This window comes from Rhea pennata, chromosome 6 (genome assembly GCF_028389875.1).
Source record: "Rhea pennata isolate bPtePen1 chromosome 6, bPtePen1.pri, whole genome shotgun sequence".
Lineage (NCBI taxonomy): Eukaryota > Metazoa > Chordata > Aves > Rheiformes > Rheidae > Rhea > Rhea pennata.
In genome coordinates, this window is record NC_084668.1 from 2,271,975 (window position 1) to 2,284,665 (window position 12,691).

The window sequence follows — 12,691 nt, forward strand, 5'->3', positions numbered from 1 at the left end:
TTGATATCCATAGTTCGTCTTCTAACATTGCCCTAAGATCTTCCAATTTTACCTTTTCCCTGTTAGAAATTGAAAAGGACCTTTTTCGGTTGTAGTATTTGAAAGGTACTAACTGATTCTGTGTGGAGTAGAATAGGGAAAGTTAGTAGAACTATTAATCTTTTCTATTGATGTCAGAAATTGGAGATTTTGCATACTCAAACATGCTTCTTTATATTAAGAGTATGTCTTAATCTGTAGATCAGGAAGGGCCTTGGCAAATGTGAAGGTGATAAATCAAGTAGAGGATGCTAGAGGAATGCTGTTGTAGCTGCATACTGCAGTTCATCAGCTGAATGCCTTTTCGCTCTAAATTCTCTGTAGTTTCGGACGTTAAGTCCTTTGCAGGTTGTACCACAGAGTTTGTTCTTAAAAGATGAAGAAAAACCCTCTGAATCTCACTGAACATCTTTTTACCTCCAGTATAAGTATAAAGAAGGCTATCGTAAGCAGCTTGGCCACCATATTGGAGCGCGGAACATAGAGGATGACCCGAAGATGCTGTGGTCTATGCACGTAGCCAAGGTCCAGAGTGACAGGGAGTACAAGAAAGCCTTTGAGAAGACAAAGACGCACTTCAGTAGCCCGGTGGACATGCTGGGAATTGTGTTGGCAAAGAAATGTCAGGAGCTGGTCAGTGATATTGATTACCGCCACTATCTGCATCAGTGGACCTGTCTGCCAGACCAGAATGATGTTATCCATGCTAAGAAGGCCTATGATCTACAGAGTGATGTGAGTACTCAGAGATAAGTATCGAAGTTCTAAGAAAATATAATTTCCTTGGAATATTAACTCTAGAAGCTCCTTGAACATTCTCTCTCAGATATTGTTTCTACACATGCGTTTTTTTGTTTTTTTTTTTTTTTTTTTTTTTGCCCTTTTAAGGCAAGGTTAGAAGATTTTTAGAAACGAATGGATCTGTGAAGTATAACGGTTGTTTGTTATGAGGTTTTACGCACAGAGTAACTGCATATATAAAGGCACAGTAGTATTACGGAATTTTTTTTGTTTGTTTGTTTCATTGCATGATTGCAGTGGACAGAAATTCTTCATTGCTTGTTGAGGAAAATGATCTAAGTCAGGACATGCTCTTCCTAGTGAAAATTTTATATTTGCTGAGAATAAATCTTCTAGTATAATGTTCTACTGACTTTCAAGGTTTTGTCTTAATCTCACCGTTACTTTTCAACCATTCTACAATGTTTTGTTGGTTAAATGATACCCATTGAAGATAAGGACTGAAATCTGAATCTGGTTTGCTAAAACTTAGTTTTCAGCATATAGAGCTAGGAGGACTAGGGGACTTCCAGAGAGTAAGCTATATTCGTATGAGATGAGATGTATGAAAAGTTAATGAGACAACTGCCTCTATTTTTTTGCAATAGAATTACTACAAGTCAGACCTTGAATGGCTGCGGGGCATTGGCTGGGTCCCAATTGGTTCCTTGGATGTTGAAAAAGCCAAGAAAGCAGGAGAGATTTTGAGTGATAAAGTGTACCGTCAGCCTCCAGACACAATCAAGTTTACTAGTGTCACTGATTCTCTGGAGATGGTCTTAGCCAAGCAGAATGCAGAGATGATGAATAAGGTGAGTCTGGGTTTGTTAAGTTACATATCAGCACTCTCTGCCTAAACTTTAGAGACACAGGACTAGCAGTGTGTTTCTGTTTTCTGCATGAGGTTTCAACACTGCAAAGCTTTAGAAGTATAAGTTACATTCTTGATAATCAGTAGGCAACTTATTTTTAGCATGTGCTAATTTTATAAGCTGTTCCAAGTTACCATGTTAAATTGTAGTTGTCAATTTAGTGTGAACCTTTTTGCATACTCCAGTGCTTATCTAGTAATCATTTTCATCTGATAATTTATATAACAATTTGTCTAATAAATCTTACTGTATATAAATTTTATTCAGTAACCTAGTAATTAATAAACTAATTGTTTTAGAGCTGTCTGAAATATCCATGTTTTAAAATAGTTCAGCATATTACTTAGATTTAAAGAGCTTTTTGGAATCTGTGGCCTGATCTCAGTCCTATTTATGTCAATAAAACCATTTTCTCTTTGGTTCAGGACTTGTCCTTAGAGTATAGATCTCTGTATATCTGATTAGCATTCCTTAGAAAACCTTATTTTAAGCCTTTTTTTTTAACAGAACCCCTTCTACATTGAAAAAAGCTTTATCTGGATATAAATTATCTAGAGGCATGAATATGAAATCTCATTGTTGTAGAAAGAATAAGTTTTTTTAGATTTCACATGGAGTAGAGCTCTGTAATGCTCCTTATTTTTTATGAAATTTCTGGGTAGTTATCTTTTTTTCCTTATTTTTTTAAACATATGTTATTTCTATCGTAGCGTTTATATACTGAGGCCTGGGATAAAGACAAGACACAAATCCATATAATGCCTGACACACCTGAAATCACACTGGCAAAACAGAATATGCAAAACTACAGTGCGGTGAGTGTATTTGTGCTGCAAATATATCCAGTTTGTATCATGGCTGTGCCATCAATATTTTGATAAACCTGATATAGATGGTGCTCTCTATTTTTTTAATTAGCCCCCAATAATCATCCTCAAGATTCTGACTTTAAAAACATTTTTTGCATGTCTGTACAGTGATCTAAGCATACACTGGTGAGCAGTGTTTAGAGCATACTCTATGAGATATTGTGTGTCTCCAGTGAATTTTTGAGTCCTTTCTGTTGTTGTGCTCTTGTTGGGAATGTGCAAAATTTACTCCAGCATTGGAAATATCAAAAAAGTTATTTTCATAACAGTTCTTAAGAGCAGTGATCCCAATGTTCAATGTTAGTTTAGGCAAATAAATTTACATTAACAAGAGGTGGCTTTTAAGAGTAAATTTCAATCTGCTTATATGAGAGGAATGCTTTATCTGTAAAATTGTATTCTATATTATGTTAGTTAAAGAATTGAAAGAAAAAATAGCTAATTTATTTGTCAAAGATCTTCATTTGATAAAAATTAATGTCAGCTAATGATCTGAACCTTTGTGTTAAAAAACTTGGGTAAAGCTAGATTAGAATAAATCTTAACGTTGTTCCATCACTCTACTGTCGAGCAATCAGTTTTGCAGAGAATGTAATATATGGAGTTTAGTTACAAGAATCATGTTATTTAATTCCTCACATAGAAACTTTATAAACATGCCATGGAAGAAGCAAAAAAGAAAGGCCATGACTTGCGAGGAGATGCTATTCCCATTCAAGCTGCCAAAGCATCCAGAGAAATTGCCAGTGATGTAAGTGACTATACATTTTTGTTTCTTTGTATATTGATGTTTGATCTTAGCAACCTGAAAATTTTTAGATTCTGTAAAAGGCATTTTAGTTAAATAATGATATTGAAAAGTATTTTTTGGGAAGTAAATTTATATATGTGTGTGTGTGTGTGTGTGGGTGTGTGTATGAAGACATGAATGTAAAAATTAAATAATACGAAGAAGTTATATGAACAGTATAATGTGTTTGTCACATTAAATGTTTTAGCTTGCAAACCTATTTCTTCAATAAAATCATAAAAAATATAGTCAGTGTAAATTGGAATTATTTCTCATTAAAAATAGAGAAAAGTGATTTTTCAAAATATATTCTTACTTTATATAGAGTTCTAATTCAAATTTCAGCAGTTTTATCTGAGAATCCATGTTGTTAGAAATTGCTTGAAGAGATTCTTGGTGACTGGATTATAGAGAACTTTTTAAAGATTATTAGTAGAACTTTTTTAAAATGAGTAACTGAGATGTATATACTTAAAGGGATATAATACCTGGATTTATATTTCAGTACAAATACAAAGAAGGCTATCGCAAGCAGCTTGGCCACCATATTGGAGCGCGGAACATAGAGGATGACCCGAAGATGCTGTGGTCTATGCACGTAGCCAAGATCCAGAGTGACAGGGAGTACAAGAAAGCCTTTGAGAAGACAAAGACGCACTTCAGTAGCCCGGTGGACATGCTGGGAATTGTGTTGGCAAAGAAATGTCAGGAGCTGGTCAGTGATATTGATTACCGCCACTATCTGCATCAGTGGATCTGTCTGCCAGACCAGAATGATGTTATCCATGCTAAGAAGGCCTATGATCTACAGAGTGATGTGAGTGCCTTTTGATATTATTTTTGAGGAGGAACATACTTAATATTTTATGTTGGTGGATTATGTCATCACATGCCAATGCAGCAAAACGAAATTTTGAAGATGTATTTTTAATTTCTGTGGCTACTTGCAACTTAGATCTCCTGCAGGATATGCTAAATGGTCGATATTTAAATGAAATTGCCTAATTCCTAAATTAGGGCTATTTTTCATTTGGTATTGTGTGAAACTTAGATAATGGCTTAACTCTGAATCCAATTGAAATACAGGAATTTTTTCTGAGATTTTTTTCTGTGATTAGAGATTTGGTTGAATTAAATGTTGATAGTGAAACTTACATAGTTGCAAAAAGAGGCACTGAGTAAATTTCATTAGTGTTATTAGAATAACCTTTTATTTATTTATTTACTTATTTATTTTGTAATAGAATTACTACAAGTCAGACCTTGAATGGCTGCGGGGCATTGGCTGGGTCCCAATTGGTTCCTTGGATGTTGAAAAAGCCAAGAAAGCAGGAGAGATTTTGAGTGATAAAGTGTACCGTCAGCCTCCAGACACAATCAAGTTTACTAGTGTCACTGATTCTCTGGAGATGGTCTTAGCCAAGCAGAATGCAGAGACAATGAATAAGGTGAGTCTGGGTTTGTTAAGTTACATATCAGCACTCTCTGCCTAAACCTTAGAGACACACCACTACAAATATAATGATTTAAAGTAATGCTGAAGTTTAGATCTGATACATTTTTGAAGTCATGTTCTGCTTTTTTAATCAAAACTAGTAAAGACATGTAATAGAAGGCTCAAGTTTGTAATGATATTTGCATACTGCTCTTTAATCCTTTCTTTGGCATGTCTGTGCAGTTAGCAGTAATAATACTGTAAGTTTATTTCTTCTTCTAAAGTATTTTGACAGTTTTCTAGAACAGTTTTGGTGATTTTTCTCAGATAAATTCTTTTATTATAGTAGTTCCTCTACTTGAGTGTAAATATAAAAGCATTTATTCCTGCTGTGTTACCTGTGGTTTTATCTAGTCTCCTATGTGTTCTACCTAAATTACTAATATTTAACTTTTATTAGAAAACAGCATTAATCTCTTTCTGTATTCTTTCTTAGCGTTTATACACTGAAGCGTGGAATAAAGACAAGACTATGATTCATGTTATGCCTGACACACCAGAAATTCTACTAGCTAAGCAAAACCAAATGAACTACAGTCAGGTGAGTAAACTGAAGAGCTGAAAGGATTAAATGATTTCTGAGAAGTACAATTCTGTCATCTCTGGCTTTTCAGTTAGTATTGTCATGTTATCAAACTATGTAGCTTCACAAGTGACCAGCTATACTGCTAAAATCAGGGTTGTTCTTTTGCTGTAAGTTACCTCCTAGGTATCTAATTTTTTTCTTAATATATTATCTGCAATAGACTAGAAGTATTTCTCACAGAAAGCCAGGGAAATAAATAATTTAAATATTAGAATATTTCTTTCTTTCCCTTCCCAAAATTATTTCCTGTTTCTAAGCATCTATCATAAGATAAGAAGCTCTTCGGAATCTGTGTTTTCTAACATTCTAGAGAAGGTAGAGCTATGTTCAGATTTTTAAACTATCTGAGCATGAACAATATAATTTAGGGACTTAATTTGTTTTTTACGTAAATGTGTTTAACTGAAGTGGGTGTATTTTCTGATTTTGAAACAAAAATATTAATATTTTTCTTACAGAAAGTGTACAAACTGGCTTTGGAGGAATCGAAGAAGAAGGGTCATGATCTGCGTTTTGATGCCATTCCTATCCAAGCTGCCAAGGCATCCAGAGAGATTGCCAGTGATGTAAGCAGTCTTTTTACCGTATCTTTATGGCTTTGATAATGCAAAGCAGTCAAAATTTTTGTTCCATTGTCTCTAATGTTACATCTTAACATTTTATAAATGCATACATAATATTGCGATCTACTGACTCTACTGCATGCCTTTAGTGCATGAAAGGAAAGAGCAGCCAGTATTTTTTATATATGAAGTATATATTGCAGTAATAAGTAAGAAAATAGTCTTTTAGTCTTTTAATAGTCTTTTGACCTGGATGAAAGGACAGAGTGCCTCCTCAGCAAGTTTGCTGATGTTACCAAGCTGGAAGGAGTGGCTGATACACCTGAGGGCTGTGCTGCCATTCAGAGAGACCTGGACAGGCTGGAGAGCTGGGCAGAGAGAAACCTCCTGAGGTTCAACAAGGGCAAGTGCAGAGTCCTGCACCTAGGGAAAAATAACCCCAGGCACCAGTACAAGCTGGGGGCTGACCTGCTGGAGAGCAGCTCTGCAGAGAAAGACCTGGGAGTGCTGGTGGATTACAGATTGACCACGAGCCAGCAATGTGCCCTTGTGGCCAAGAAGGCCAATGGTCTCCTGGGTTGCATTAGGAAGAGAGCTGCCAGCAGGTCGAGGGAGGTGATAGTGCCCATCTCCTCAGCCCTGGTGAGGCCTCATCTCGAGAACTGTGTCCAGTTCTGGGCTCCCCAGTACAAGAGAGACATGGGGTTACTGGAGAGAGTCCAGCGTAGGGCTACAAAGATGATTAAGGGACTGGAATATCTGTCCCATGAGGAACGGCTGCAAGAGCTGGGCCTCTTCAGCCTGGGGAAGCAAAGACTGAGGGGGGATCTTATCATTGTGTACAAGTACCTGAAGGGAGTGTGTCAAGGGGATGGGGACAAACAGTAGTGCCATGTGACAGGGCAAGAGACAACGGGCACAAACTGAAGCACAGGAAGTTCTGCCTGAACATGAGGGGGAATTTCTTCACTGTGGGAATGAGAGAGCACTGGCACAGGTTGCCCAGAGAGGTTGTGGAGTCTCCTTCTCTGGAGATGTTCAAGGCCCACTTGGATGCAACCCTGTCTACCATGCTCTAGGTGACCCTGCTTGAGCAGGGAGGTTGGACTAGCTGAGGTGCCTTCCAACTTCAACCTGTGATTTTGTGGTATAGTCTAAGGATTAATTCTATTCCTACTCAAATGTTTCCACTAAAATAAATACATTAATAAGTCAGTGTTAAGAATTCTAAACTATTGCGTTTTCTAGGGAAATACACTTTTGATGGAATCCCTTAGTGAGGATCAAGATGACTGCACACAGAAATAAAAAATAAAAATATGCAATAAGTATGATAGTTTTCATTTCCAGGCTGAGAAAACATCACTAAGAGATAGAGGATAACATTTTTTTTCAAGATTGTTCAGTGTTCTATCAACATTGGGAAATAAGCTGTTAATATAAAGACCAGTAAAGATTAGTTTAATGACTGTGTTTTGTGATAAACTTTTAAAATAAGTTAACCTTTACATTTTAATCTTAATATTGAAAGGATGTGGGATATCAAACCTTATAGAAAGCATGTGACATTAAATGTTTCATTGATTAAATGTATGAATACATTCAATACGTATATATACATTCAGTTGAATGTATGAACGCAAAAATCAGGTAATACTATCTATAACAAAATATTGATGATTGTGTTAAACTATATGCACCACTTATAATTTGAAATTTGTACTATGTGAATATAAATGTATTTCATTTCAGTACAAATACAAAGAAGGCTATCGCAAGCAGCTTGGCCACCATATTGGAGCGCGGAACATAGAGGATGACCCGAAGATGCTGTGGTCTATGCACGTAGCCAAGATCCAGAGTGACAGGGAGTACAAGAAAGCCTTTGAGAAGACAAAGACGCACTTCAGTAGCCCGGTGGACATGCTGGGAATTGTGTTGGCAAAGAAATGTCAGGAGCTGGTCAGTGATATTGATTACCGCCACTATCTGCATCAGTGGATCTGTCTGCCAGACCAGAATGATGTTATCCATGCTAAGAAGGCCTATGATCTACAGAGTGATGTGAGCGAATTGTTAAACTTTTAATACATAATTAAATGTATTGTCTTGTACAATGTAATTTTTAAAAGATACACAGAAACAAGATCTCTCTTGTCAGACATATTCATAGAGGTGAAAATTTTGTATCCTGTCTTCAAACGTGTGTTGCCAAATCCTATTTTCGGAGACCTTACTCTGAGTTTAATTTCTGTGTAACAGTGATATTTGTGGAGTTCTTCACTAACTCCTTTCTTTGTAATTTAATGATTATTTTACACATACTTCAAAAATTAGTATCAAAACTATATCTTGGTACTCAAAATATAAATATATACTTGCTACTGTAATACAAACATGTACTGTAATATAAATATATAACTACTGTCTATTAATATATAGAATTACTGGTATAGAATAGGCTATGCTTATTCATAATTATTTTAATATTTGATCACACCTGCACATATCTGATGAACTTTCAAAACTTTTCAGGCTGTTTACAAATCAGATTTGGAATGGCTAAGGGGAATTGGATGGGTACCTATTGGTTCTGTGGACATTGAGAAAGCAAAGAAAGCTGGAGAAATCCTGAGTGAAAAGAAGTATCGTCAGCCAGCAGATCAGATTAAATTTACTAGTGTGCCAGATTCTTTGGCCATGGTCTTAGCCAAGCAAAATGCTGAGATGATGAACAAGGTAAGTTTGTTTGATTGTTTTTGTTTGTGTGTTTTAACATCACTAGTAGAACTTGTTCAGGTGGCAGAAAATGCAAAAATCAAAGTAATGCTACACACCACGTTGTTGTGGACTCAGAGACGATGAATACCCAAAGTCAGCCTTTGTATATGAGCACAGTGTCGTACCTCAGGGCTTTATCTGAACTGAACACTTAGTAAAAACAACTGAAAAATTTCACCTATATCAGATATTAGTGAAAAGCAATAACAAAAAGTTGGTTAATTTTCCTTTTCTCCTCCTCCCATCTGAATCACTATTTTTTTTTCTAAGTGTCTGCTGAGTATAGTTTTTCTATTTCTTTAATGTTTTTTCAGCTCACAGCATAAAACTCATCTCTGGTTTAACAGGCTGAATGTCTTTGCAGTTCTTAAACAATACTGTGAAATCCACAGAAATGACGTTCCAGACAAGGGATAAGGGTATGTCTAGAGGAGATGGTGTTGTGACAATATTACAAGAAAAGATGCAGCAAAATACTGCAGCTGCTGTAGTGCTCTGTGGTTGACTGAACATCGGATACTGCAAAATGAACAAGTTATGAGGAGAAAGCTTGTGTTCCTTAGCAATGAGGCTTCTGCCATTTAGCTCTGACCTGAAGGAACAAAATCCCAAAGTACCTATCCCTTCTCTTTAAGGAGAAACATCGGTCAAACAGCTCTTACAAGAGTAATGAATACAGTTCTCCTCCTACAGCAGACTCCCAACAACACTAAACCAATAAATTGCTGTACCAACTAAGCCTGAGTAATAAGAGGGAAAGACAAAGTTTTCTACTTGAGCTTTACATTGAGATGCTTTATTTTATCAGGATATTTAAAACTAGCTAGCTGTTCTTGGTAGGTGGAAAAATGTATGTTTGTATCCACGTATATCCTATCCTGCTTGAAAATATCAATTTTTAAAAAAATCACAGGTAGACATATTTTTGATAATTGCTGCTTTCAATTTTTTTATCATGTTACACATAAAGAAACTTAAAAGCAATCTGTTTTCTTCTTTTCTAGCGATTATACACAGAAGCCTGGGATGCTGACAAAACTTCAATTCATGTAATGCCTGATACACCAACAATACTATTAGCAAAGGCCAATGCAGCTAATATTAGCCAAGTAAGAGCATTTAAATATATTGGAAAATAATTAAAATTCAGAAAGAAGTAGCATTTCTTTAACCATAAAGATCTTCTTCTAAAATATGCTTTAGCAACATTCATAAGAAAAAAATTAATGAAATGTAGAACTTCCATCCTTCTGAATGTTCAACAGGTGTTTTCCATCTTTTTTTGTGTAGAAACTTTATACACAAGCCTGGGACGAAGCCAAAAAGAAGGGTTATGACATGAGAGCTGATGCAATTCCAATCCGAAGTGCAAAAGCATCAAGAGATATTGCAAGTGATGTATGTTCTTCCTCTGTATTCATTTGTAGTTACTGTGTGAAATGCGAATCAAGTAACAAGTTAAGTACCATGTTAAAAATAGTGATAAACCACATTCTTCTGCAAGGCCTACTACTGTAGAATGAAGTGCAGGATAAAGGGCAACAATGTCTGAAAAAAACCCATTGCAATGCAATTGCTAAGATTAATATAATAATAGAAAATAATAAAATACTGTACAACATACCAATAATTATAGAGGAACAACATGTTAGGAAATTCAAAAATGTATATCTCATCGCATGAAAAAAATCCATTAGTGATTAGTAGCGATATGAAATGATGTGAAATAGTCATCACAGAATGACTATTTTTTGTAACACCACCTTTCACTTTCATCAGTACAAGTACAAAGAAACCCACGAGAAACAGAAGGGGCACTACATTGGGTGCCGAACCGCCAAGGAGGATCCCAAACTGTCGTGGGCCGCGCGTGTGATGATGATGCAGAACGACCGAATCTACCGGAAGGCATACCACGATTCAAAGTCCCGGGTCCACATACCGGTCGATATGATGGCTGTGCGGGCAGCCAAGGAGTGCCAGACGCTGGTCAGTGATGTTGACTACCGGCATTACCTCCACGAGTGGACGTGTTTGCCTGACCAGAATGATGTGATCCAAGCAAGGAAGGCCTACGACCTGCAGAGCGATGTGAGTGAGAGTGACTGTACCAAGGCTTAAAGGCACGCGTGTGAGCGGCTGCTTGCTTGCGAGTGGGCCGATATCCTTTCAAACATTTGTTCATATCCCTGCCATCGGTTCTGGTATTTATTTATTTATTTAATTCACATGTGCAGTCCCTTCCAAATCTGTAGTGTTTGCAGCATGGGGGCCAGAGGTATTTTGGGCGGTTCCCATAAAAGTGAAACGTATGTTTGAAATGTGGTTTTGGTCTTTAGAAAGGTGTGTAACTTGCAGAATTCCAACGCATATTTGCATGTGGGGTGTATTTTCAAAGCAGCATTGATTTCGTTGCTGTGCAAATGGGGGGTGTAGGAGAGCAGGCAAAGGGCCCGATCCACCAGTGTAAGTATTGCCTGCTTGCTGCATGACTTTGGGAGCAGCCGCTTGGGGAAAGCCTTGTACAGGAGCTGCGTGGGCCTGCCGGTCTTGCTGCGATTGCAGTAACCCTTGGTTTGTTTGTAGAACCTGTACAAGTCCGACCTGGAATGGTTGCGTGGCATTGGCTGGTTGACAGAAGGTTCTGTGGACGTGGTTAAAGCAAAGAGAGCCCAGGAGCTCCTGAGTGAGAGGTTGTATCGCACACGGCCAGAGGAGCTGAAATTCACCAGCATAACTGACACGCCAGATGTTGTCCAGGCTAAGATCAATGCTTTGCAGATCAGTGACGTAAGCTTACTTTTCATATACCTTTGTTTTTTTGTGGTGACCTCCTCCTCCTCCTCCTTCTCCTCCTTCTCCTCCTTCTCCTTCTTCTCCTTCTCTTTTGGGGTAGAGCCTACAGTTCTGTTGAATGCATGATACGGAAGAATAATAAACAAGCTAGCCTTTAGTGTGAGAATGTTTCATTTGAAACTAATGCAGATTGGCATTACCACAATGTTCCTGCACGTGGAGGGGTTTTCTGGAGTGTTCTGCCACTGATGAAATATCATTATGCTTCCTTTCTCCTTAGCACCTGTACCATGAGGCCTGGGACAGAGATAAGACGCAGATCTCCATGCCTTCTGACACACCTGTATTGCTGCAATCCAAAGTTAACGCTCAGAACATCAGCAATGTAAGAGAATGACATTATTCACGTGAAGCGTTGTTTAATGAAGAGTGTCCCAATTACTCTTGCATCTTCTGGCCTGTCCTCTCTTGGATTTGGCTGTAAATGGTGGTTTACTGGTCCTGCTTGCTGACGTGGTTGTATTGTCAAGCATAGATTGCACTTAAGGCTTCTTTAAGCACAGATTAAGCATATTGTTAATGAACCGGGTGTTCATTAAGCAAAGCAGCCAGATGTGTTGCTCTGTCGGGTCCGTGATAGCCTATTGCTTTGCACACAGTGCGAGTTTGAAGTGGATGGGATTGCTCGCCCGTATGCCAGCGGTGATGCTGGGCGCTTGACGGGACGGTGTTCGCACCTCCGCGCTGCCTCTTGTTGTAGATGGCGCAGATTCCTGAGGGAGTGAATCCCAGCGTCGCCTGTCTCTGCTCAATAGATTGTGCACTTGTAAGCAAGGTGGGAGAGTTCAGCGTGTAATTCCACCTGACTTGCTAGATACTTTTCAAGCAAGATACTTTTCAAGAGTGCTTGGTGTGGTCAAATTGGAAGTGAAACGTTTCAAGTGGTGTTGCAGCAAACATTTCGTTTTCCCTGTTTTTCCCTTTTCCACACTTTGATTGTTTCTCTTTAAGTTCTTATGGTCCAACATGTGACAGCCTTCTGTGCTGATCTCTCAAAGTCTCAAATGTGCCGTGCTATTTGTCGTTTGCACAGTTGTAGTAATGCCAACTTCCGGCCAGG

At 37.8% G+C, this 12,691-nt stretch overlaps 1 protein-coding gene across 1 annotated transcript in view; it reads left to right on the top strand.

The window, feature by feature from the left end:
* NEB (nebulin) overlaps positions 1-12,691 on the top strand; it is a 135,896-nt gene that overhangs the window by 50,116 nt on the left and 73,089 nt on the right. Inside the window, exons 57-71 of the mRNA XM_062578819.1 lie at positions 463-774; positions 1,428-1,631; positions 2,402-2,506; positions 3,204-3,311; positions 3,856-4,167; positions 4,595-4,798; positions 5,282-5,386; positions 5,890-5,997; positions 7,747-8,058; positions 8,530-8,733; positions 9,780-9,884; positions 10,066-10,173; positions 10,555-10,866; positions 11,362-11,565; positions 11,852-11,956. Of these exons, the coding sequence (XP_062434803.1) occupies positions 463-774; positions 1,428-1,631; positions 2,402-2,506; positions 3,204-3,311; positions 3,856-4,167; positions 4,595-4,798; positions 5,282-5,386; positions 5,890-5,997; positions 7,747-8,058; positions 8,530-8,733; positions 9,780-9,884; positions 10,066-10,173; positions 10,555-10,866; positions 11,362-11,565; positions 11,852-11,956 (2,808 nt within the window). The remainder of the gene's footprint in view (positions 1-462; positions 775-1,427; positions 1,632-2,401; positions 2,507-3,203; positions 3,312-3,855; positions 4,168-4,594; positions 4,799-5,281; positions 5,387-5,889; positions 5,998-7,746; positions 8,059-8,529; positions 8,734-9,779; positions 9,885-10,065; positions 10,174-10,554; positions 10,867-11,361; positions 11,566-11,851; positions 11,957-12,691) is intronic.